This window comes from Crocodylus siamensis, chromosome 7 (assembly GCF_052110815.1).
Source record: "Crocodylus siamensis isolate JL-2025a chromosome 7, ASM5211081v1, whole genome shotgun sequence".
In the NCBI taxonomy this organism is placed as follows: Eukaryota; Metazoa; Chordata; order Crocodylia; family Crocodylidae; genus Crocodylus; species Crocodylus siamensis.
Genome location: NC_143401.1, coordinates 17,389,293 through 17,416,827, shown reverse-complemented (window position 1 = coordinate 17,416,827; position 27,535 = coordinate 17,389,293). Strand labels below are relative to the sequence as shown.

At 43.5% G+C, this 27,535-nt stretch overlaps 1 protein-coding gene across 1 annotated transcript in view; it reads left to right on the top strand.

Moving 5' to 3' along the window:
- The window catches only part of TM9SF3 (transmembrane 9 superfamily member 3), a 104,969-nt gene that overhangs the window by 72,078 nt on the left and 5,356 nt on the right, over positions 1-27,535 (top strand). Inside the window, exons 10-14 of the mRNA XM_090057064.1 lie at positions 11,599-11,738; positions 16,359-16,427; positions 16,521-16,667; positions 17,065-17,148; positions 18,416-18,492. Coding sequence (XP_089913190.1) covers positions 11,599-11,738; positions 16,359-16,427; positions 16,521-16,667; positions 17,065-17,148; positions 18,416-18,492 — 517 coding nt within the window. The remainder of the gene's footprint in view (positions 1-11,598; positions 11,739-16,358; positions 16,428-16,520; positions 16,668-17,064; positions 17,149-18,415; positions 18,493-27,535) is intronic.

Below are 27,535 nucleotides of genomic sequence, written 5' to 3'. Positions count from 1 at the left end.
CTTTTTTTAGTGTGGAAAAAATTCCCAGGTGGAGAGAGGAAAGTGAGAAAGAGCCTGTAGTGTTGCAGCAAACTGCAGTCCACTGCAAATTGAAAAGAGCAAAGTCACTCCTCCTTTTCCTTACTGTGATATTTTTTTGCTTGGTAAACAAGTTTGGGGTTACTACAGCTGAATCCCTGAAATAAGAGCGGGGGTTAGTGATTTGGTTTTTCCCTAAATAATCAATGTGGTCCTGGTTATAAGCTCAGGCAGGGTACAGCATAAAAGCAATGCAGGTAAAAAACACTTCTGAACCCTCAAGGTTAAATAAAATAATCTGCAGAATGAAATATAAAAATTCTGAACTGTTCTGATTTGGGTAACAAGACTGGCAGTGTCATCTTATTTCAAAATTGTCCTTTCTGTCCCACTATGTACATACAGGGATATGCTTAAATTTGGTCAACCTAAAATCTGATTGGTCATGGTTACTTTTCCTGTTTTATGAAAGCTTGCCCCAGAATGCTAATTGTTTAATAGTAAATTAGAATGCATAAGCATATTCATATAATGCAAGAAAAATCACTTGTTCATGTCTGAGTTACTAAAGGTAATGATAAAGTTGTGATTTTGGAACTTGCTGAATGAAAAAAAGCCTTCTAATATTTTAACATGGCACGCAGAAGCAGCACCATAGTCTTCTTTCAGGCTGCAACCTAAAAGGAATTTCAGAATTTTTATTAAACATTTTTTTTCTCGTGTAATAGTTGTTGTCAACTTGTGGAGTTTAATTTTGTATCATTTTCTTAACTATCAATATTGCATTACTCTTTAGTGTCTGAACAGCTAATGTTTCACAAAATGGTAGGACGTTAGCTGGATCCAGCTTGCCCAGCATCTGTATAGACCAGGCGCTTCAGTGGGGCTTTGGGGGGCTTTAAATCGTTGGTAAAATAAAACATACATCAATCACATCACAACTTTTTTTTGTGCCTTGTAAAATGTTTTAACTTGTGGAAATCACCTATGCAACTCAAATTCAGTTTCTAAAAGACACATTGTTAAACTGAAGGATGAAGGTGGCAGAAATCATAATTTTAAAGAACTTTTTACTTCCATTCAGGCCTTCAATAGTTTTTCATTGATGGTCATAAAAGAATTTATACATGGCTGGCTTCAGTTTTTCCTATTGCTAGCATTTACCATATTTTCTAGTATGCACATGCATCCCACCCCCCAATTCAGTTGTTGAAATTAGGGTCCACGTTATAAACAAAGTAATGCAGTAATATCAGTTTCTGCCTCTGTTTGGGAAAACAGAAGTAATGCTGCTAGGTTTCACATGGGGCTCCGTAGCTGCTGGCTGTGAACATCTCCTCCCTACCAGAGGCTCCTGCTGCAGAAACTCAGTTATTTACTGCTATGTATCAGTGGTTCCAAGGAAGGATCTTTTTTCTCCATGCTGACTTTCAAGAGCAAAATGCATATATTGGGGCATATTGTATGCAAGAAAATATAGTATGTTAGGGTCTTAATATAGCCTTTTACAAGAAGTGCAAGACTTACAGTAATTAATACAGTATCAAGTTGAATATTTGTCACTTTTCATCCACTGAATCATGTTTGTTCTTTACAGAAGATATGCAGACCAAGAATTAAAGAGTGATTTTTGTGATGTCTGTGTTAATTGGTTTGTGCTAAAATGAAATCTTGTATCGTTTTTCTGTGCTAAGCAAGCGGTCATATCCAACAGTGTCAGAAAGGTTTACAACATTGATCACTGACACGTGTAAAGAGGCTGTATTTTACTGCTGAGCAGGCATTCACAATATCACATTTCTCATTCGTATTCTGATTTGGAGTTTCGGAATGCTGACAGAAGGGAATTCCACCTGCAATGAAGTTTTAGTCTAGTAATTCTGTTCAGCTCATTTTATTTTAAGGTCACAGAAACATGCCCATACAAAAGCAATTGAGAATGTAAATCTTAAAGGGTCAGCTACTGTGTGTGCAGGACTCCTTATACACTCAGTGATTTTTATGATCTCTAGCTTTTTATGAACTTATGTTCAAGTCATAATTACTGTGTGGTAATAAACCTCCCTTCTACTAAAAGCTTGCAAACTCCAGTGAAGCAGGTTGTAGATTAGAAAGTTCATCAGAAAATCTGTGCTGTAATCAGTTTTAATCAACTGACGGAATAGTTGTGTAGGAGGAAAGGTAAGAGCTTAGAAATTAACCTTCTTGGAGTACGTACCTTTGTCCTTGGGAGCCCCTAACTTTTCCATGTGCAGAGGTTGTCCATGCCCTCCTGCTCCCCAGAGTAAATAAGCTTCTAAAAGTCTCTAATGGCAAAGTTACTCCTGTTCAGGGCAGAAACGATACCCAGTCTAGTAATAGGACTTTATGGAGAATCTTATCTTCTGAGCCTTTAAGGCTGCTGAATGGTTTTTGTTTAGGCCTCATTGTGACTTAGTCCTTCACCACTCCATATTTCAGATATGCCCTGCTAGGGGTCTCTCAGGAACCACATCAACAGCAAATGGGTTCCCTTCCTCTGTTATCCACTGACATAAATTTAGGGCTGGGGCTCCATTTTTGACCTTTTTAGTATTCAATTATTTGTTGGCCGATTGATTGTTTTGTTTTTGTATGCTGCTCTTCCCCAAGAAGGCTCAGGACAGCTTACAAAAAAAATTAATTGTATGAAACTGATAAAATAAGTAATAAAACAGTGCCCCAAACAGTGGCACAGGACTCAGCCCACCTGCCAAGAGCGGTCCTAGATGAAAAGGTCCTACAGTGCTTCTGGAAGATGCCTAGGCTCAGGCTTTGGTGTGAGCCTCCAGCGGCAAGTGAGTTTCAAAGCTAAGGAACGACTACCAAGAACAACCCCTCACTTACTTTCACTGAACGATCTTGGTTTACAGATGGAACTTGTAGGAAGTTGTTTGCAGCTGAGATTAGGTATCATAAGGGATTATAAGGAAACAAGGGAGGAACCTGATTGACAAGGGAAGGTTGAACCCCATCAGAGAAGTGTCCCTGCCATCCCATCACCCTTCCCAAATTTATGCCTGCAAATCACTGTCACTTCTTCTCTTGTCTGCTTTCAGTTTCAAGGCAGGATCATCTTGGACTAAACTATTGCAGCCAAGTAGCTGTGTAACCTGTTCTTGAAAAGTTCTACGGGTGGAGATTCCCAATTTCTCTATGAAGCCTGTGCCAATCCTTGACCATTCTTATAGTCAAAGTCATTCCTAATTTCCAATTTTAAATTTCCCCTGTTCCAGCTTATGGCCATTGCTCTTAGTCCTGCCCCTTTGGCCACAGAGAAAATCCCATCTCTATCCTCTCTGTAATTACCCTTCAGGTATTTGAAGATGTTAGCAAATCTCCCTTCTTCTCCAGACTAAATAACCCTAGCCTTTCCTCCTAAGAATTGCCTCTGAGACCCCTTTATTTTTGTTGATCTGTGCTGTGAGGCGTGGAGTAATGCTAAGTAGTGTAGCAGAATCACTTTCCTTGATCTGCAAGTGTTAATACAACCAGTATTCTGTGGTGGGGGGGGCATTGTATGTTTGGGGAGTTTTTGCAACAAAAGCACCATTGTTGGTTTATATTCAGTTTATAGTCCCCTGTAACCCCCAGGTCCTTCTCTGCAGTACTGCAGCCAGTTAGCCATTCCCCAGTCTGCATTTATGCATGCACTTATTCCATCCCAGGTGCAGGATGTTGCATTTGCCCTTGTTGAATCTCATCTGATGATCTGCACTACTCCTGACTTAGTTACTGTTAACTCAATTGGCAGATGTTTGCACTGTGGATCTAAAATCGCTAATCTGCTGGCAGATGATGTGGGTATTGTAGGACTCCACAATGAAAAATGTGATTTGCAGTTTGCCTTTTAACAGCAGAAAATTGCATAAAAGGTGTGAAGGGCACTAAGGTTAAATAGTGCTAAAATAGCCCTCAGTTTGGCTCTCTTGTGCATATGTATTGAGACAGTCCTTCAGATGCATCAGGACTGTCCAACTGGCAGCCCGTGGATGACATCTAGCCCCTGACAGGTTAACCTGCAAGCTCTGGACTCCTGGTCTGGACACCACTTTGCCCACTGCTCTTCTGCTGCTGCTGGAGTCCTTAAGGCTTCCACTTGCTCCTCCTGCTTGCACTTCCTGCCCCTGCCTTTGGGGGTAGGGAGGCCTCTGGGCCTGAGGGAGCACACAGCTAGGGGCCTCAGGGGATCCCGGGACTTTGCACGGTGCAGCAGGTGGAGGTGGAGCCCCCATGGCAAATGGGAGTGCCAGCGTGGTGCAGCAGGGCTGGCTCGTGGGATGGGGCTGCACACTGGCTCAGAGCCCAAGTGGTGTGGGGGCTGCAGGCACCCTGGCCACTCAGAAGTTGGACAACCCTGAGTTACCTGACTGAGTCGCACCCCCCCCACACACACCCCTGTTATATGACCTGACTCATTCAGTGCACAGGATGGCCTGAGCTCTGAGGATGAACTAGGCCTGCATAGTAAAAAAGACTGGTCTGTAGGACCCTGCTTCATTTGATGCAGAATCTGAGAGTTGTATGGTGAATGAGATGTGACTGCAAGAAGAGGCTGCTCGTTGCTACTGCACAGTAGGGTTGGAAACAACCAGTGCACTGCTGGGACTGCACAGTAACAACTGTGCAGTTGAGGGCATGTGTAGAGGCATTCTGGCACTTGACATCTAGTAGTACCAGAGGACTAGATTGTGTCCCTGCTTCTTCTGCAGAGTTCCTGTGTGGTGCTGGCCAGGTCCTGTGAAGCAAGTTTGTCTGTCAGCTACTTGTTCTTACTTTCTAGGTGCCCAATTGAAGATGCTAGTGGCCTAGGTTACAGGAGAGTTGAACATTCAGAAGCAAGTGAAAGTGTGTTCACTGTAAACTAACTCATGTTACTTTTCTTAAATTAGCCTAGCTCAAGTAAAAGCAGTGATGGTGCAAAATAACACGTTGGCTCCTGTGTCATTGCTGGCACTGCATACAGTTGTGCTTGTCACTAAGACTTTGTGGGGTAGAGACTGTTAGTTTTCTGCTGTACTGTAAACTATGTGGCAATATGTATTGTTGCTCTGGTGAACGAAGACAAATAATCTATTGTTTTTGAGCAAATGGGTACAGTTTGGTGGGGGGGGGGAAGGATTCTAGGAGCTGGAAGGCCAGCCTTTGTCCACACTGAAACATGGTCATTGAACTGGCTGATTGTACTCTCACTTGTTTTGTAGCAGTAGTTCTCAACCTTTCTTCAACTCAAGGCACCCTTGTTAGCCACAGGACACCCCTCCAGAAAATGCAGATTCTTTGTTTTCACTTTGACTGCAGAAAAACAATAGAACAATTTTTTTGTTGACAAGGACTCAGAAAGACCACACCAGGTCAGAGTGTATTTAACACAACAGATTCCTATTTGAAATCTTTGGGTTTCTGTAGATTTGTCATGTGGATCATGTTTGCACACTTAACAGTGCTAAATTTTGTGGCATCCTGCTGCACACTTGAAAGGATGTCAGCGGGCCATCAGGTGCCATAGACCCTGGTTGAGAATCATTATTCTATAGTCTACCTGATGAGGGGCCAGCCAACGTGCTTTGGAAATGCCCTTATATTTGAGGTGAGGCTTTTTATTTTTTGTTTTAGCAAGTGTGAGGGAGCTGAAGATAAGGGTAGTGCTCAAGTTATAACTACAGATAACTTTGCAAAGAAAGCAAGCCCTGAGGTTGACTGGAGTTGTGCTTGCAGATGTTTAAAAAAACAACAACAACCAAAAAAATGTGCTTTACCAGAAAAAGCATCATGAGACTTCAACTTAGCTCCACAGTGTCTGTATAGACCAGGCACTTCAGTGGGGCTTTGGGGGGCTTTTTTCTAATAGCTGATTCAGTCAGCTATTAGATAAGTGTCAAAAAGCCCCACTAAAGCGCCTGGTCTATACAGATGCTGGGCAAGCTGGATCCAGCTAATGTGCTGCTTCTGGGCATGTGCTGCTGGGCTTAGTGTGGGTGGGGATGTGTGGAGTTTAAAGTGCCTTTTTTTTAACATCTGCAAGCAGCCATAAAGTGCTGCAGCACGTTAAGTTCTTTGAAATCACTGGCCACAGGCATCTCAAATTAGGCTGTCAAAAACAGTGTTCTCTTGACTTCATAGGTATCTTGGTTCCCCATCTGTTAAATGAGACTATCCTCTCACTGCATAGAGATCTTGTGAAATTAAATCAATCAGTGTCTGATGTTCTCAGGTGCTATAGTGATGGAACCATAGAAAAGGCTGTGAGGAGATGAATTACTGTGCATTCTGCTGGGTTTAAAGCATGACCAGTAAATAGGATATGGGGCCACACACTGAATGATGAGTGTAAAGCAGCATTGAATCGCTGTTCACGCAGCAGTCGCAGTCTCTTTACCAAAAAATGAGGCAGGGGTCCTGTACAGAAGTTAAAGTAGCATAATGCTTGTGCAAAAAGGGGTGAGATTAAGGTTGTGTAGGGTATTCATTCTGATATTTCTTAGCTTTTGGGTGCTTGACATTTAATGTACTTTTCAATATATAACAATGGAGATACTTGAGTTAAATATTAAATCTTAACCAGGTAAATTTAGTGTGATATCTCTGACTACTCTAAGTTTCCATTCCTTTAGCTTTTGCCTAGGGGCCTGCAAACATTGCTTTTTCTGTATGTTAACTCTTCATATCTGTAACCCTTTATTACTGTGCTAATTCAGTATCCTCCACTTAACCTTACTCATGGGGAGGTGTCCTATGATCTCTGGCATACAATAGTAGTAGCTGACTGGAATGATCAAGCTGCCTCTTCGTTGGCAGTTAATTTTTATTTTATTTTTCCCTGGTGCATTAAGCAGTCGGACACCAAAGCCTGCCAGTGGCTGTTTAATATTTGATGTGCTCATAAAAATTTTAATTATCACCTCTGAATGAAATTTTATCTATAGTTGTCAGAAAATATGAAACGCAGCACTAGAACATAAATTTACCTCTCTCGATTTAATGTTTCTTTTCAAACAAGAAAAATTAAATGTTGCACGTTCAGTCAAGGGCAATAGAATACTGAATTCTCCCTTCCCTCCTTCAAAAAGGGAGATTTTAAAGAATGCAGGCAGCCGGAGTGGAAGATCTGTCATGCCAGCTGAAATCAGGAAACAAAATTAAGGGCTGATATTTAAATAATGGGTGTTTTTAGACAAAGAAAATACAGTAATCAAGATAGTTCAATCTTGAAGGTGCTAAAAAGATAATCAAATATTTATTTTTTTCATTTAAATATTTAGTAATATCCATCAGGGTGGGAGGGGGTTGTTTTGTTTGACTGATCAAAAGCAGGTTTTGCAAATTCAGTAGAGTAAAATGTATAAATTCCTTCCTGTCCCAGTGGTGTGGTTAAAACCATCCTTTGAATATCTGTGGCTGACTACTGAAAAATTTGGAGTGAATTTTTAGGGCCCAGTTCTAGTGTCGGAGATTTCTGTAGCTGATCCCTCTGTGTTTATGCAAAATAACTTGGCTTTCAGGTGATATTTAAGCCAAGCAACTGCTTTTGTTTGAGTATGCATCAGTGATGCTTTTTCTATAGGTGCACAAGATCAAATTTTTGAACACTAGTGTCAAAGTAATCCAAGTGCCCTGGAGTTGCAGTGTTCCCTCAAATTTCTGTTGCCTTGTGAAGGAGCTAGATCAGGGTCAGAAATATTTTTGGGAAGTGCCAAAAACTTGACTTGTAAGATGTTGGTGTGCCCCCGGAGTGGATGACTGGGGAGCCACAACGAGCCCAATCCTTATTGTGTTAGCACAGCCTTGGCTTCTTCCCTGCTGTCCACCGAGAGGCATGTAAGCACCGGCTACCAGCAGTGAGCTGAGCTGGGGCTCTGCAAACCTTAATGCAGTGGCTTGCAGCCTCGCTGCTTCCTGCTGCGAGCAGCCTGGGCTCTGTGGTAGGCAGCAGGGGCCTGTCCAGAATCTGGGCTGGCTGTGGCGGATGCCCAGGAGGCTGTAAACTGCTGTGCCAAGGTCTGCAGAGTCCCAGTGTGGCTCATTGCTGGTGGTGGGTGTACATGCATGCCTCGCAGGGAAGCTGCGAGGGTCCCAATCCTTGTTGTGGCAGTGCAGCCCTGGCCCCTTCTCTGTTGTCAGCCCTGTGGCGTGTACACGCAAGCAAAATGCGTTCGCATGCCACACTGACATGCATGTCAGGGGTTGCTGACCCATGAGCTAAATAAAGGCCAGTGTGTCACTGTTCCTGAAAACCTAAAACTCATCCTTTCAAACTTTCAAGAAATCCATGTCCCCTGACTGACTGTCTTGATACTGGAAATAAAAGCACCACTCGCTGCACCAGAACTGCTTTTCATAACAACTTGAGGGCCAGTGAAATTGCACCAGGTGTTCCGTGCTGTGACCTGTCATTGACAGCTCCATCATCACATCTGGTATCGGCATCCAGACAAAAGGGCAAGATCAAAAGGTACAGCTTGAAGGAACTGAGAGACAGATCCAGAAAGCAAGAAATGCTGTCCCTGAAGCAGATAAGGTAATGATCTTCTAGAGAGAGTTTTAATCTTATTCTTTTGCCAGTAGACCTCTGCAAACCTGGTCTGGATCTAGCACTCGGCCTTGATTGCTCTACCAATTACAGGCCTAAGAGAGACTCTCAGAATGCCGCCTAAAACTGGTCTAGAAATGCCTTTGGCATGGTGCTGATGTATGTTGCCAGAAGCAGAGCCAACATATTACCACACAGTACTGGCACATGTCTCTCCTAGTTCAGGAGAGGGCCTGAGGTAGCGCTTGATCTCCATCTCACAAGGTGCTGAAACAGCATGCTTCATCTGCTGCCTCTGTTGCACATACCACCACGTTAACCAGGCACTGAATCTGACAGAAATGGCAAGGGTTGGTTACAGGAAAGCTGGTCAGAGCTAGCAGCTACTTGTCAGGAAGTGACTTGCCCTATTCAGTCAGGCTCAATCCACTGTTGGGTCTAACACATGGGTGTTGGACATGATTTGGTTCTGGGTTCAAAAGTATGTTGTCCAAGGTAAGTTCCAATTACTTAAAACAAAAACAACCCCCGTGCCCTGCCCCCCCAGCCCACCTTAGAACTTAGTACAACTGCAGGCACATGTCCCTTCACTTAATAGACTTCACCTACAGACCCATGTCTCCTGTAACTTTTTGATCAGTCTATTACCTATCCCTGCAGTGGGGCAGAGGCTTGATGTACACCTTACCCAAGGTGATCTTCAAGATTAAGAGAGATGGTCACAAACATCCTGGTAGTACCATACCATCCAAGACGGTTCTTGCTAACAAGCTTAATACAAATGCTTGTTTAGTGACACCATCTAACTCCTAGATTGGGTGGATTTGATCTCTTAAAACCACAGCCAGAACCTCTATTCAGATCTGAAGGCACTGCCCTGGACTGGCTGTTTCACTCAGCTTTGTTCAAATTCACCTTAAATCAAGTTCAGTTTGTCACCTGCCTCTGTGGTTGTGCTTAGTTTTCTCTCACCAACTGATACTGAAGCTTTTTTTAAAGGGCTGCTTCATGCCTACTTAACTCTGAGAGCCCACTGTAGCTTGGGACCTCAGTTTAGGTCTTCTGAAACTCGAAGGAGCCTCCGTGAGGCTCCCTCAGAATGTTTTCATATCATCACACCCTGAAGCTGTTCTCCTATTTGTTCTGATCCAGAATAGTGAGTGATGTCAAGGTATCCATGGCTCAACTCTCAAACTTCCCATACAACACTTCAGAGAAGAGAGATGATGCAAAGGCCTTGCCTGAAATGGTCTCAGAAATTTTCCTGACCCAGTTCTTAAACTTAGCTGTGTTTGGTTTGTTTTTTTCTCTGAAGTTACAAGAAAAGAAAAGGCACATGCTAGAGTGATCCAGATTTATTTTTTTATGGTATTGACAAACTAAAGCAGTGATTCTCAACACGGGTGTTATGGGATCCTTTTAAGGGTGCCACTCAGTATTAGTAACTCATACACACTTCACAAAGTACACCCAGAGATTTTGAATAGAAATCTACAGCGTCAAAAACATTCTGACCTGTTGTGATCTCTTTGAGTTCTTTGCAACAAAAGAATTGCTCTGTTATTTGTCTGCAGTCGAAAGTGAGTGAAAGCTAAGAGTTAGCATTTCTTGAGAGGTGCCTTGTGACTAAGCAGGTTGAGAACCACTGGACAAACTGGGGCATGCCTGCCTGTTTTCCAGCTATAGCCTTGCTCAGAGGCAAAGCAGTCGCATGTTAAAGGTTTAGAAAAGAGATAATCTAGTGCACCTCTTTTCTTAGCAGCCAATTACTGTTCAATTCATGCAGCTGGAACTCCTCATGCCTACTTTCCTGAGCTGCTGTTTTCTATCTGCCTAAAGTTTGGATCCACAATGATCCATACTCAAAAAGGAATGGATAGTTATTCTAGGATAACTCAGATTGTTAGATGTTGTTTGTGTGGATATCACAACCTGCCCTCATATCAGCTTCTGGGAGTCCTTGGCTACCATGGGCTGGGGCTTGTGTGGAAACTGAAGGAGGAGGGCTGGCTGCTTTGACAGAGAGACCAAGAGCATTGAGCTCACTCATGAAGTGCCTGCAGATGTACAGTAGGATCCACACGAAGAACGTCTCTAAGGACTGCAGTTACTGTATGGTCAGCAGCTGTTCTATTTTTAATCATTGGTATCTGGGAGTGGTATGGAGCCATTAAATATTTAAGTAATTTGATATATCAAAGTTACATGGTTAGAAAACATTCTGCTGAATCCTTAAAATTCTTCTTTTTGAACTGCAAAAATCCATTGCCTTTCATGAACAGAAAAAAATAACACTGTCTCAGAACTGGAGACTCTTTGCTCCAGAGTCTTTGGAGGTACTTTCTGTTGCATCTGCTAACTCCAGCCAAAATACTTGTTGCTGCATGCAGAATTGTACATCTGATTTGCATATGTATTTATTGCAGTTGCACCTGTAAATTGAGTAACCGTGTATGCAAATAGTTAGGTGTCTGACAGCTTTTTTGTATAATTACCCAGGTTGCAGGCCCATGGTATCAGGCCCCAAATGTTAGTATGACTAACATGATATGGTTTCAGTGTATTTTTTGGAAGACTTTTACAGATTAAGAACTTTGAGGCCTGACATTTATATTTGTAACAGGCATTGACAGTTAACAGATGGACAGTAATGATCAAAATTAATGTATTTTGATGATAAGCTCTGCTGCAGTGAAATGCAATAAAGGATCCCGTTTGTTTCAGCCCTTCATAATGTGCAGATTATAGCTTTACTTTAGGGATTGTGAATAAAAATATCTCAAAAGTGCTGTAAATCTCTTGCAACATAATGGAAGGTGGTTAAAATATTTTAATGCATTTTAGTGTCTTCTAGCAACTTTGGTTAAATTTGTCTTGGAACAAATACACGTGTTGCCTTAGTCAACAGTCCAGAAAGTGACTAGATGTTGGCTAATGTCATGTCACCAGGAATATGCTAAAATCTGTTAGCTATTTGAGATGTCTCGCTTTTCCTCTATCCATGATCTCATACCTGTTTGTTGAATTCACAGGTGGCCGTATGCTGTATCTGTTTCTTTGTCATTCTTCCACTGAACCTTGTTGGTACAATTCTTGGTCGAAATCTGTCAGGCCAGCCCAACTTTCCTTGTCGTGTTAATGCTGTGCCTCGTCCAATACCGGAGAAGAAATGGTAAAGAGAATCGCTTGTAAATCACGCGTAATCACTTGAACTTAAATGTCCTCAGAATTGTTGTTGGATTGTGATCACCGAGTATTCTAGAAAAGCATTTTAAATTTGCTTAAATCAAGAGTTGGTCACAGAGGAAAACTTCTATCAAAACTTATTTGCAGTATTTCTCTTTAAAGAGATGCTGAATAGATTGGATGGCTACTGGTCTTTTCCCCTTCCCCCCAGTTTTTGGGTCACTAGTTTGTATTCTGTTTAATTAGGCAGTGACTGATACGGAAACATTTGACTATTAAGTTTCCTATTTTAAAATGAGTGGTTCTAATCCTGTTTTTGACAGACAGGGATCTCTAGAAATTAAGCGTCCTCATCCTCAGTTAGCATCTTTTGCTGGATTTAGGATTGATTGAGCCTTGGAGATGGAGCTCTTATAGCTCAGAGTGAGTTTCTTCAGGTTACGGCTGAGGTGTGCTTGCAGGGTGTTGTGGAGAGGGGTTGGGGATACATCAGGCATTTCATCTGTCTGTTCTCTACATTAGATGTGAATAAATGGAGCTCTTGAGTTTCTAAGCCATAAGTCTGGCACTTCCCTTAAGTCTTGTTTATTTCTTAACTGAATGTAAAGGGATGATCAGTATCAAAAATTGTTTTTGCAGCTTGTAGCACGGGGTGGGCAAAATGTGGCCCATGGGCTGGATCTAACCTGCCAATTGGCTGGATCCGGCCTGCAGCTGCCCCTGCAATGCTCCACATGGGGCTGAGCCCCACCCACTCCCAACCTTGCAGCCAACACAGGCACTCCCCTCACCTCCAGCTGTGGCTCTTGCTCCTATGACGGTGCGGCACAGCATAGCAGGAGCAGCAGCAACAACTGCAGCTGGAGGTGAGGGAAGCGGAACAGCCTGGCCAGTGTGCAGCCTGGCCTGGCACAATGCGGTTCAGCTGCAAGGCCAGGGACTGCATGGTGTGGCACGATGCCAGCACAACCTGGCCTGTCCCTTCCATGCTACTGCATGGGTTCTGGCCTTGCAGTGAGGAGCCACAATGCTACTGGGACAGGCCAGGCCAGGCTGGCTCCGTGCTGCATTGCACGGTCCTTTTCTGCAAGGCCAAGACCTATGTGGCACAGAATGGAGGAAATGAGCCAGAACAGGCTGGCTACATGCTACACTGCATGGGTCCTTGCCTTGCAACCAGAAACTGTGTGCCACAGCTGAGCCAGGCTGGTTCTGTGCCACTCTGTGTGGTCCCCAGCCTTGCAGCTGAGACTGCATTGTGCCAGGCTGGGCCAAGCTGGCCCTGTGCCATGCCATATGGGTCCTGGCCAAGATGGGATGGACAGGGCTGGCTGCCCACCATACCCCCAGCGCACAATCCCCGCCCACCATAACACCACACACACTCCCACCATCCCCACACACACTGACACTCACCCACACTCTCCCACATACCCCACACCTATACCCCTCAACGCTCACTCCTACCCACTCCCCAACCACACAGTCCCCACAAATACCTCCTTAACCCTCCCACACACAATACACAAGAGTAAGAGTATAATTTGAGCTATTATGCAGTTGCCTCTGGATACACTATGCAAACGCACATAAATTGCAACAAAAATATTTTTTAAAATAAAATTAAAGTAAGTTATAGTAGAAGTTTGATATTTAGTATATGATTTGTTTTTTCCCCAGTTTCAAGATGGCAACCACCCCCTCCCAAAAGGAGTACTTCCAGGGCAAGGGGTGGGACTTCTGGTGGCAAAGGTCAGGGATTAGGGGCAGGACTTCTGGTCACAAGATAGCAACCAGGAGGCAGGACAACTGTCAGGGGGTGGGGCTACACATGCAGCCCCTGACAGCTCACCATAGATTTCATAGACATCAAGGCTGGAAGGGACCTCGGAAGATCATCGAGTCCAGCCCCACACCTGAAGGGCAGGACGTCAGCTGGGGTCAGAGGATCCCAGCATGATGAGCATCCAGTTTGCTCTTGAAGGTGTTCAGTGTGGGTGCTTGAACCACCTCCGATGGCAGGCTGGTCCGGTGTCATTATGCTGCCCTCCAGCCAAAACAATTGCCCACCCCTGTTGTAGCATGCGTTTCATGAATGTCATCTCCTTGTCCTATTAGCATGGCTCTGAAGAGGAAGTAAACCATGAAAATAAAGCATCTTTAGCAAATGATTTTCATATGTTTCCTTCCCTTTCACAACTGGAAAAGTAAAGGGGACAATGGGATCTGTACATCCCTGGCGTCCAAGAAATGTTGTGCCTTGAATCTCCTTTGTTAGTGCTGGGGTTGCCCAGCTGAAGAACAGAGATTTGATTAATGTACAGGTCCATATCTTGGGGAGCTGTTGGACTTTTCAGTTAGGATGACAGATAGAAAGAAATGAGATGCTTTGTAATGAAGGTGAAATTGTGGAACTGTCAACTTAGACAAGTCTCCCTATAAATAATAAAGGAAGCAGCAAATTGAATCACTGCATTGCATCTAGTTAGACTTAGCCTCACTGTAGGAACTTTGAAGAGATGACCTCTGGGAAGTGACAGTAACGTGCAAGTAGCTAAGTATTTTAGTCTAGAATCATGGCATAGATGTCAGTATAGAATTTCAGTAATTCTGAACCAATAATCATTTTTATGTAAAATGTTTTTCTCATAGTTTGTTATTCATGGTTACAGTCTCTTGTAAAAATTATTAAAGTTTGGGTTTCAATGGTTTTAATTATGAGTGCAATAAACACCTATATATAATATGTTTTTGTTAAATATTGGATTTAGGCAGAAGTGCATGCACATGTGAAACTTGAAATAGCTCTACCAGTTATGAACATCGAGCACACTTAGGAATAATAGGAATAATACTTATTTGCAGACACTGAAGATGGTGGGTAAAAGAAGGTATTATTTTACTTTCTAGTTGGAGAAAATAGAAACAAAGTGAACTTGCCAAAGACCACAGACTTACATCTGGTAAAAATGGATATGAAATCAGATTGTTTGATTTCTATAACCACAATAATGTCTTGTAATAAAATAGTGTCCCTCCAGTACTTGGGTAGGTAGCAATTTTCATTTCAGAATTCATTTAACATTTCTTACATCATAGAGCTTTAGTGAAGTTTTGTGGCCAAGACTTTAAAAAGAGCAGATTGTAGTTACACTTTTAAATAATAGGGGTGCACCGATAAAGAGTTTCCTAGTCAACACCGAGGGCTGATTATTTACCAGCCGTATTGATCAATACCAATCTGATAGCTGATTTATAGGAATGCAGCCCACTAGTTTGGTGAATCCTGTCTGGCCGGTAAGTCTGGCGGGGGGAGGTAAAGGGGTGGGGGGGGAGAAGAAGAGGCATATGGGGTGCAGATCAAAGCCTCCATAGTGAGGGAGGGAGTGAGGCTGGGGCTGGGGCAGGTGGTGCCTAGCCAGGACAGTGAATGCAACCTTGGGAGTGGAATGGAGCCGTGGATGGCTCATTGGGGAGGGGGGAGTGTCTCCCTGCCACTGCATGCACCCCAGGGAAGGCATGGGAGCTTATGCCCCGCCCCCCCTCCCCCCAAATGTGTGCGCAGGGCATGGGGCCTGGAGCTGCACCGGCTTCTTCCTGGTGGGGGGCTGGGGCTGGGATTCAAGGGGGCAGGGCAGGCAACAGCAGCACTGGCAGGGGTGTCTACAGGGAATTTTGGGGTGGCTGTAACCCACCCTGTAGCCACCTCTCCAAGCACTGCCACTGCCCACCCCACCTACTCACAGCTCACCTTTGCCTATGCACAAATCAGGGGGGGAAGGCCCCCCATACCTCCCCTGGGGGGGACACAGCAGCAGGGAATTGCCCCCCTCCATGCCCTCCAGACGAGCTGCCCATGGCTCCATCCCACTCCCAACCCCAGGGTTGCATTCAGTGCCCTGGCTGGGCAACATCTGCCCCACTCCCTCCCTCACCTTAAAGGCCTTGATCTGCCCCCCCCCCACAACCCTGTTGCATTCAGTGCCCTGGCTGGGCAACATCTGCCCCACTCCCTCCCTCACCTTAAAGGCCTTGATCTGCCCCCCCCCCCACACCCCTGCCCCCCCACAGACTTACCAGCTGGACACTGTTCTCTAAGTTGCCCAGCTGCATTCCTGGCCATATGCATGCTGTGGCTGTGAGCATGCATGCAAGATTTATTGGTGACATTATCAGCTATGCCAGCCAAAAAAAGCCAGTTGCAGATAATACTAATTTTCCTTTTTAACGGTGACACTCCGATGTGACCGATATATCAGTGCACTTCCATGAAATACGAATTCCTTTTTAGGCATGGTGAGTTCCCACTGATTTGACTGTGTCTGCATGCTTAAAATCCTTAATCACTTAGGACCTGAACCAGTGCCCATTTCTGTTAATGTTTTTTCCATATGCCTTGAATCAAGCTTAAATATGGATTTTAGAAATGGACATGAATCTTGCACTAAAAAAAACAAAACAAAACCTTGTCAGCTCCAGGAAAATTGAGGTGGGATTTGTCAGTAAGTGTTGGGTTTGAGGGGTTTTGGAATTTGTTGTTTGTCTTAATGTGTCTTTATAAAGAAAACCCTGTTATCACTGATGTGCTAATCCTAATATTTTACAGGTTTATGGAACCAGCTGTTATTGTTTGCCTAGGTGGCATCCTCCCTTTTGGATCAATTTTCATTGAAATGTGAGTTTAAGTTGACTATTGCTAATAAATATGCTTGATCTTTTCAGACCTGCTATTACAACCAATTATAATCTGCATATTTGATTCATTTAGGTATTTTATTTTCACGTCATTTTGGGCTTATAAGATCTACTATGTTTACGGCTTCATGATGTTGGTGTTGGTTATTCTCTGCATTGTGACAGTCTGCGTGACTATTGTATGCACCTACTTTCTGCTAAATGCAGAGGATTATAGGTGGTAAGTGCCTTCTTTGTTCATAGTTGACTCAGTGATACATTATCCTAGTATTGAAATGGAAATTGACAAGATATTTTTTCCTATTCTAAGGAAGTTTCTGAAAGTTCGTGCTAGTTTTCTTAATGTATCTTATAAGCAGCTAGACTTTTACATGAGAGGTTGAAGGAAGGCAGAATTTATGTGATAAAAATGTCTGTTATTCAACCACATGGCTGGGGACATAGCACACTACTTTGGCATGAAAGTAATGAGTATTTCCCTGGAAGGTTGCTTTTTTCAAATGAATTAAAATATTTTATCGAGTAGATGTTCTTCTTTTGCAGGTTTTCCTCATGTGCCATGTATTTTTGTCAGTCAGTATTAGTTTGTGTGTTGATACACTTGTATGTTTTTTCAGGCAGTGGACAAGCTTTCTTTCTGCTGCATCAACGGCAATCTATGTTTACATGTATTCCTTTTACTACTACTTTTTCAAGACAAAGTAAGTGGTGGTTATCTTGAATGTTTAATTCCCTAAATTAGGAAGGCCTTCAACACTCTCTCTCACCCCATTCTCATTAAAAATTTAGGCAACTATGGCGTCGATGTCTACATGGGTAGATGGGTTACTAATTGGCTGGAGGGCCGCACCCAGAGAGTGGTGGTGGACGGGTCACTTTTGACCTGGAAGGATGTGGGCAGTGTGGTCCCCCAGGGCTTGGTCCTTGGGCCCGAACTGTTCAGCATCTTCGTCAGCAACTTGGACGAGGGGGTGAAAAGCACCTTGTTCAGATTCATGGATGACTCTAAGATGTGGGCAGAGGTGGGCACGCTAGAAGGGAGGGACAGGCTACAACTAGGTCTGGACAGGTTACAGAGGTGGGCAAATGAGAATAGGATAGGATTCAACACTGACAAGTGCAAGGTACTGCACCTAGGGAGGAAGAACCAGCACCATACCTACAGGCTGGGGAACTCCCTTCTCATCAGTACAGAGGCAAAAAGGTATCTTGGAGTTATTATTGATTCCAAGATGAACATGGGCCACCAATGTGAGGATGCGGTCAGTAAGGCTAGCTGCACCGTGTCATGCATCCACAGATGCATTACGAGCAGGTCCAAGGAGGTGATCCTCCCCCTCTATGTGACATTGGTCGGGCTGCAGTTGGAGTACTGCATCCAGTTCTAGGTGCTGCACTTCAGGAGGGATGTGGACAGCATCGAGAGGGTCCAGAGGAGGGCCACTAGCATGGTCAGGGGGCAGCAGGGCAGGCCCTACGAGGAGAGACTAAGGGACCTGAACCTGTTCAGCCTCCACAAGAGAAAGCTGAGAGGGGATTGGTGGCTGTCTATAAACTTACCAAGGGGGACCAGCGGGGAACGGGAGAGTCCCTGTTTCCCCAAGCACTACCAGGAGTAACTAGGAATAATGGCCACAAGTTGATTGAGAGTAGGTTCGACCTAGACATCAGGAAGCACTACTTCAGAGTCAGGCCGGCTAGGGTCTGGAACTGACTTCCAAGGGAAGTGGTGCAGGCTCCTATCTTAGGGGTCTTCAAAAGGAGGCTAGATAATCACCTAGCCAGGGTCGTTTGACCCCAGCATTCTTTCCTGCCCAGGGCAAGGGGTCGGACTTGATGATCTGCTCAGATTCCTTCCAACCCTACCAACTGTGAAATTAAATGCTTATAAAATTTTAAGCGTGTTTTAAAATAAGTAAATAGTGAAAAATGACCTGTGAAATAACTTGCTATCTTGTTTCATTTCAGGATGTATGGCTTATTTCAAACATCATTTTACTTTGGTTATATGGCGGTATTTAGCACAGCCTTGGGGATAATGTGTGGTAAGTTCAGAACATATTAAAAATCTGTTATTTCAAATATCCAGGTGCTGGTATTTTCAAAATGCGATGCAAATAATTTTATTGGATGCTAAAAATATACAGCTTTAAAAACAGGGTTATAGTCAGAGAACTAAATGTTTTCAATCATTATGACACTAGCTTAAGTAGTGTAAAGTTATACAAACTAAGTAGGAAAACATCTCCAAAGTGCTGTACAGAAACAGACACCTTGCAGCCATGCTGCAAAAAGTAAACAGTGCAAAAAACAAATGTAAGGGTATATTTTTAGCATGCTTAAACTTTATAAAATTAGTTCTATAATGATAAATAATGTCACAAATAGCTTTTATTCTGCCCTTTGGTGACTTACTGTCCTCATGTTAGTATGAGGTATTGGAACAACAAGGCTTTTTATGGTGGGTAAGAAAGACACTGTGGAAATTGTTTCCAGGTTACCCACCACTGAAGAGCATGACCTGCAGGCTGGAATATGAATACTAGACAAGGGGATAAGGCTTCTACCCACCTGAATGTTTTCCTACTACTCAGCTGCTGCATGCACTTGCAGCAGCCTAGCTTACATGAGACCTAGATTGTCTTTCTGGTTTTTCAGTTTTTGGGGTAATTAGGCTAGATGTTAACATTTTCTGTGTAGGATAAATTGAAACAAACATGCAGAACCTCTATTCCTAGCATGCTGAAGAGCAGGATTTAGACATCCAAACATATAGGGTGCCTATAAATGAGTGCAGAGGCTGCTCCAACATGTTGGAATTCCAGCGTGTCAGAGCAGACTCCATTAATTGTTGGCTGAGCATGGCAATTACCACACGAGGCAAGAACACGATTTAGTTCAAGCATCTCTGCCACCATTTTTAAGCACAGGGTCACTGATACTGGAGATATAGTGGTGCTCTAATTAAAGCAGTGCTGCACGTGGCTTTCCCCCTCCCCCACCCCGGAGCACGTGTAAAAGTGCCCATAGTGCCATTAACTTACCAGTACTCATAGCTTTGAGGGGAAGTACATTCTCCAAGTACCTGTTTGGTCTAGGTTGCCCTCCCTAGGTTGCCACATCTCTTAAGGTATGTCTACATTGTGGCAGCAGTGTCTCCCAACCCTGAGTACCATGATGAGTTGGTGTATTTGGGAACATCATGGCTGGACCATACAGTTGCCACTGAAGTGTAAATATAGGCTAAGGTAGGGGTCAACAACCTATGGCTCACAAGTCAGATATGACCTGCATAAGGGATGTGGTGGCAGGGACATGCTGTCCACCCTGTACTGTCCATTCCTCTGCTACTTGCTGCCAGTCCTGTCTTCAGCTTCTGGCATCCCTACTCTGTGCCAAGGGTCCTCTCACCTTGCTACCATGCTGCACAGCTGAATTTATGGCTCCCCATCACTGCTGGCAATGGAAAACAGTGGCAGCCATTGGCAAGGGTCAGTGAAACACAAAGCAGGGACGGCTGTGGTGCTGTGGAGAGGACTGGCAGCCTGGGCCCTGCAATGGCTAGGTCACAAGAGGCATACCACCCTTTGTAGGAAAAACTTCTTTAGTGTCTGAGTCCCCAAGGCCTGGAATAGACTCCTTCCAGAGGTGGTGCAAACACCTGCCTTGGACACTTAAGAAATGTTTGGATGCTTATCTTGCTGGGATCCTTTGACCCTAGCTGACTTCCTGCCCTTGGGGTAGGAGGCTGGACTTGATCTTCCGAGGTCCCTTCCATCCCTAATGTCTATGAAATCTATGGAACTGGGCTTGTTTAGTCTGCAGAAGAGAAGACTGAGGTGTGGGATTTAATAGCAGCCTTCAGCTACGTGAAGGGTGGTTCCAAAGAGAATGGTGCTAGACTGTTCTCAGTGGTGGCAGATGACAGAACAAGGAGCAACCGTCTCAAGTTGCAGCAAGGGAAATTTAGGTTAGATATTAGGAAAATCTTTCTCATTAGGAGGATAGGAAAACACTGGAACAAGTTACCCAGAGAGGCTATAGAATCTCGATCCTTGGAGGTTTTTAACACCTGGCTAGACAACACCTTGGCTGGGGTGATATAGTTGGGGATGGTCCTGCTTTGAGCAGGGGGATGGACTAGATGACCTCCTAAGGTTCCTTCTAACCCTAATTTTCTAAGTCCTCCAGTATGATGTCTAACTGTTGTCATAGTTGGCTGTGACTGCTATACTGGGCCCACCATCACTACTGTCACGGGACAAATCAAGCTGTTTGCCCTGATCATGAGAGAGTTTCTCCCCAGCGCTTTCAATCTCCTTCTCCCCCTCCCCCACCACACACATTCTATATATTCTGTTATATTTGTCTTGGCACCTTCCAGATGGCATGGATTGCTTACTTTAATGACTTCAGTATTAGCAATGTCCTGTGCCTACTGGCAGGCATTGAAGAAACATTTAAATATTTACAGATGATCCATGAACACAGTGCTGTTCAGGTGGTGTTTTAGCAGATGTTTGGGGGAAAATGTAAGATACTGTTTGGAAGTTCATCTGGTGATTTGATATACCAATTCATCTCTTAGTCCTTTCCCTTGCATCTTTTTTGAAAGCACAAGTTTAGTTCTTTGTACAAATATGCAGATAGTTTACCCTTTTTAAAGTCTTATTTTACACTTCCTTGTACATGTGACTTTTTTATTTGTATGAATAAACTCAACAACTCTATTAGTGAGTACTTGTGAGTTAAGATACTGATAAGGTTAAGGGTTACTGATACCTGTAAGGGTTTGCAGGATCAAGCCACTGGTAGATCCTGTAGTCACCATTTATTTTACACACAGATTTTTGTTTTTCTTTTTTAATCTCTGGGAGACCCAAGAAGGTAATGTCAAGACACTCTAGGGGAGAAAAAACTCCAGTTATAAAGGCTGAATGCTTTTTATTCTCCTGAAATCTCATCTGGCCTCTTGAAGTTCTTGGCACACTACACGGTTCCCCTACTGTTCTGGCAGCGTCTCAGCCATTTTTCTTCAATAAGCTTATACCTTTGAGCTCTAATCTTTCGTTAGTGCTCGGTGTGGTACTTATTAAAATGTCTATAATGCAGAACTCAGCATGTCCATCAGTTTCTGTAATTAAAATATGCTAAAACTTTGAAAAAGAAAACGTACATATGCTTTCTTATTATAGTGGAAAAAATGGATATAGTATGAAGTAGAACTCTAGATTAATTAAACTTTTCAAATATTTATCTAAATGAAATCCTCTAATATGTATTCCATGTCCGGTGGCATTGTTTTGTGGCATTGTTTGAAGGTTTCTTTTTTCCCCCTTGCCTTTATTGTGGGACATTGGAAGTAAACCCATGAGGTTCTTTTTCCTAGGAACTCTTGTGTTCCATTTGTAAAAATCCCCTTTTAGCAAACTTCACTTGTCTTGCACATTTAGTATGGGATTTTTTTTTTTTTTTTTTTTTAAGTGTAATGGCTTTTCCCTTGACATCTGAACTAGCCGAGTGCACACTGTTGAAATTAATTGAGGGCGGTCATTAGTTGTCTGTGGGTTCTGATGTAGCTTTATCAGATCTGACAGTTTCAAAAGGGCTTCTTTTAAAGCAGTCAAACTTGTCTTGAGATACATTTCGAGGCAAGTTGCCAGGAAAGTTGCCCTCACTGAGGGCTAACAGAAGATTGTGCTATAAAATTGAGCTGTGTACAATGCTTGTATAGATCTCTTCTGAAAAACATAGGGAAACCTAATGTTTTGGATGCCCATCCATGTTGTCCCCAGCATAATAAAAGTGGATGCAGCTTGAAATCATTCGGATTTTAGATGTCACTGACTGTATTGGCATCTCTCTCTACCCGTATCGCTTGTCCCTAGCTTCAGTGATCTTGACCATGGTTAGTCGACTTGGATTTAACATAATCTGCAGAACAAAGTGACCGCCCACCTGCAGATCACCTGAATATTGATACTGGCCGTTGAAAGCTTATTACAACTTTCAGGCTTGCTGAGCTCCCTTTAATTTCATTTTGATGAAACTGACAGATAAAATCCCTTTTCTTTGTCAGAGAAAAGCACTCTGCCGATAGAAGAGAGTTTTTCCAGAGTTTCCCGACTAACTAATGTCATCTTCATGCTCTGTAGAGTGTGTAGTTTGAAAATATGAGCTTGTACTACTCTAGTATCGCACATTTAGATAAATAGACTTGGAGTTTCTCAATTTCTCTATTTACTGAATTACAGTCCTACTGTGTATTATTTGTTCTGGAGCACTGTGGAGTTCTTTAGTGATAAAATACTAAGGCAGTGGTTGTGTTCTGTGGATCAGGTGTCCCCAAGATGTAATGTGCCGTTTCTATTCTGCACCATCACCAGTATAGAACTAGAACTAGTGTCACCTAGCTTCATAATGAATTACCCATATTCTCATGTTTTGAATAAACTGGAGCACCTGGATATGCTGCGTCTAGTTTTGTCCATAGAAAACCATTTTCACTGGAGAGTCTAAGAATTTGAGGTTGATAAAGATTTTATAGAGAAAACAAATTTCAGCAAGACCCATTCTCTGGGTGTTGGACCAAATAGTTGCAATAAATATTTGTTTTCACTTTGATACACCTTCACATGTGGTAGCCAGTAGTGACAGAGGTCAGCCCCAGAGACACCTGAACTGTATTTAGGAATTATTACCTATGAGTCACGACTAAACTAAGATATAAAATTACAGTCTAAATTATGGTGACCCTTAATGCATCACTTCTACAGTACAGATAGCACACAAAAAAGGAGGTTCCAGACACAGAATACTTGATCTGTCTGTGAATCGGAATATCACAAATCATAGAGAAGTAGGGCTAGAAGGGACCTCCAGATATCATCTAGTTCAACCCCCTGCCTGAGGCAGGATTGTTCCTATCCAAACCATCCTATACAATTCACAAACTAAACTCTATGTAAGATTACCATCAAGCCTGACAGAACACAGACCTAACACCCTAACTTGCCACAGGTAAAGCAGGGGAACCATGGCAGCTAATGTCCTGGTTCTATGAAATGTTGTTAATATATACTCAAGAGATCCCAGGTAGAAGGCCATGCCCCTTGCTGCAGAGAAAGGCTCCTAGACTCCTAGAGTCTGTATCAACCTAACCATGGGGTAAAATTCCTTCCTGATCCCAAATATGGCATTTGGTTTGACTCTGAGTAGAGGGGCAAGACCCTCTAGCCAGTTACCTCTGGCTTGGTCCCCAGCAGGAGCATTGGCCACACCCTAATCAAATTCCCCAGTCTTGGCTGTAGCTGGCACCCAGTGCCTCTGAGCTTCCTGATGCATGAAGCAGAAAGAGAGAAGAAAGGGGGGCAGCCAGCAAAGCCCAGAAGCATGGGAAATGCCCGTAGTAGAACGGATGGATAGCTATGCCTATGTCATCCCTGACCATTGGCTGTCCAACTTCTTTTTGAATAGTGATAGAGCCCACAATGTCCCTGGGCAGTCTATTCCACTGCTTCGCTGTTCTTTCAGTGAAGAAGCTCTTCCAGATATCCAGTCTAAACTTAATTTACTACAACTTTAGGCCATTAGTCCACATCCTGTGTGCAGCAAGAGAAAAAAGGCATTTTTCTTCTTAATGGCAGCCCTTTACGTATTGGAAGACTGCTGTTGTGTCCTTTCCTAAGCACCTTTTCTACAAGCTGAACATGCCTAGCTCCTTCAGCGTCTCATCCTATGACTTGTTTTCTAAGCTCTTGATCATGTTTGTTGCCTGCTTCTGGACTCTTGTCTTCTCCATGTCCTTTTTAAAATGTGGAGCTCAGAGCTGCACATAGTATTCCAGTTAAGGCCTAACTGTACTGAGTAGAGGCACTGTCACCTCCCGTATCTTGCTCCTAATACTTCTATTAAATGCATCTCAAAACTGCATTTGCCTTTTGTGTGGTTGTATGACACTGCAGACTCATTGAATCTGTGGCCTACCAAGACTCTCAGGTCCTTTTCCATAGTTCTGCCATCCAGCCACGTATCATCCGTTTTATATTTGTGTTTTTGGTTATTCCTACTGAGGTGTAGCATCTTGTATTTGTCCTCATTGAACGTCATCCTGTTAGCTATAGCCCAGCTTTCCAACCTGTTTAGATCCTACTGAATTGCATTCACATCCTCCAACACGTTCACAATCCTTCCCAGTTTTGTGTTGTCTGCAGACTTTCTCAAGCTTTCTATGCTAGCACCCAAATTGTTAATAAACATGTCGAACAGCACCAGGCCTAGGACAGACTCCTGTAGAGGACTCTGTTCAAAACCTCTTGCCATTCTGACATGGACTTGTTAATAATTTAAAGTCCATGGTGGTGATCACCCTTTCCTCCTCCAGATGCTTGCAAATAGCCTTCTTTAGGATAATCTCCAGTACCTTCCTAGGTATTAAAGTGAGGCTAGTCAGTCTGTAGCTCCCTGGGTCCTCTTTTTTTTTTTTTTTTTTTAAGATGGGTATTACATTGGCCCTTTTCCAGTCCTTTGGTACCTGGCCCATTTCCCACAGCTTCATGAAGATCATTGCCAAGGGCTCTTAGATCTCCTCTGCCAGTTCCTTCAGTACTCTTGGGATGAAGTTCATGTGGCTCTGCTGCCTTAAATTCATTCAGACCCAACAAAAGCTATCTGACCATCTCTTTTGTTATCTCCTTCCTCTGCTTGCCCCCTTTCTTATCCAGATAATCCCTATTAGGTGTCTGGCTGCAGCTTAAGTTTTTTTTTCTTGAAGACTGAGGCAGAATAGCTGTTGAGTAGATCTGCCTTCTTCAAATCTTCTGTTAGGAGTTTCCCTCTGACTTCTTAACAAGGGACCCACAGCTTCCTTTGTCCTTCTTTTCTGGCCAGCATACTTTACAGAACTTTTTTTGTTGTTGTCCTTGACCTCCTTCACCAGGTGTAGCTTGTTCTTTACTTTCCTGATTTTTGTCTCTGCAGGTTCTTGCTGTTTCCTGGTACGTTTTCTTGGTGACCTGCCCATTCTTCTATTGCTTGTATGCTTTTCCTTTCTGCATTTGTGGCATTTTAGAAGCTCCTTGTGCAGCCATATTGGTCTCTTGCTATTCTTCTTGTTCTTCCATCGTGTTGGGACAGTTTCTTGTTGAGCTTCCAATACTGTGCCCTTTAGAAGCTCCCAGCCCTCCTAGGCGCCTTTATCCTTCAATCTGTCCTCCCTTGACACCATGCCTATTAACTCCTTGGGTCAGATGAAATCTGCCTTTTTGAAATCTAGCATTGTAATTTTGCTAACCTCATGCTTTGCCTGGCTCAGGATCTGGGATTTTATCATATTGTGATTGTTTCCTCTCAAGTTACCCATCACCTTAACATCCTTTACTATTTTCCCTGTTGGTCAGGACAAGATCCAAGATAGATGATCCCCTAGTTGTATCTACTTTCTGGAAGAGAAAGTTGTCCTCCTCATGAGTTAGGAACTGGCTTGGCATTTTTTGTTTGTTGCGTTATTCTTCCAGCAGATGTCCAGAAAATTGATATCTCCCACCAGTACCATCCCATAGCTTTTTGGATAGATTTATCACATGCTTGAAGAGTTCCTCATTCACCTCCTCTTCCTGATTTGGTTCCCTACAGTAACTTCCCACCAGTATATTTATGATGCGTCTTTCACCTTTCATCTTCACCCAAATGTATTCTTCTTTGCTGTTGTTTCCCTCCTGAACCAGGGAACAAGTATATGTGCTTTTGACAGAAGGCAGCACCACCACCTTTTCTCCCAGCCCTGTCTGTCTGAAGCAGAGTGTAACCTGTGATGCTGACATTCTCGTCGTAAGAGTGGTCCCACCAGGTCTCTGTAATGCCAATCAGACCATAGTTTTTTTCACAGGCTGCAGCTTCCAGCTCATCTTGTTTATTCCCCATACTTCTCTTATTTGTATGAATGCATTGGGTATATTTTGCATTTTGACCTACTTGCTTCACTTTTGCTCTACTTTTGCAGTCCTAGAGCTTTCTGGCCCTTTTCCAGAGTTAATTTGCTTCTTTGAGTCCTTTTCCCTTTGGACTGTGCACTCTGTTGCTGGAGGGTTTTGATCAACATCCCCTGTGGAACCTAGTTTAAAGCTGTCCTTACTGGGTTGGCCAGGTGACAACCAAAGATGCTTTTCCCCGTTCTCATCAGATGGATCCCATCTCTTTATAGCAGTCCTCCTCCCAAGAGCATCTGCCTATTGTCAAGAAAGCTGAAGCCTTCATGTCAACACCACTGTCCCAGCCACGCATTCACTTCCAGAATATGATGGCCTCTGCCTGAACCCTTGCCTTCCACAGGAAGAATTGATGAAAACACCACTTGTGCTCCAAATACTTAATCCTCTTGCCAAGAGCCTTATAATCACCTCTGATCTGCTCAGTATCATTCCTGGCAGTATCATTGATGCCTACATGGACAAGCAGGAAGGGGTTGGATGAACTTTAGCAGTCTCTCTATGACAATTTCTCAACCTGTGGTATGCGTACCCCTGGGGGTACACAAGACACAGGCAGGGGGTACATGGATACCTCAACACTCTGTCTTTCTCGTCCTTTTTTCCTCTCTCTCTCTCACCCCTTCCTCCTCTCAAAACTATGGCAAAAATTTGGTGCAATTAAAAAAAAAAAATTAATTCGCCAGTAATAATTTGTTGGGTTCCACCCTCCTAGCTTTGGCCAACATCATCTCTAGCTCAGGGACATACTTGCGTTGTGCACCCCTGGTGTAAAAGGTGGCAACCCTACCAGCACCAGATCAGACATCTGTCATATCACGGCCTTATATACACAGCCCTTCTTCCAACATATGGCACACAGTCTATAAATATAAAATCCCCTGGAAAATTGAGTGTTGGGGTACTTATTCAAATTTACAGAAGTGAGGGGGTACTTACTACTTAAAAGGTTGAGAAACACTGCTCTATAACATCCTGAATTTGGGCTCGAGGCAGGCAGCACACCTCCTGGCACCCCAGATCTAGAAGACAAATGACGCCTCTGTCTCCTGCATCAGGGCATCACCAACCATCATCGCTCTTCCCTTCCTTCTTGGTGCAA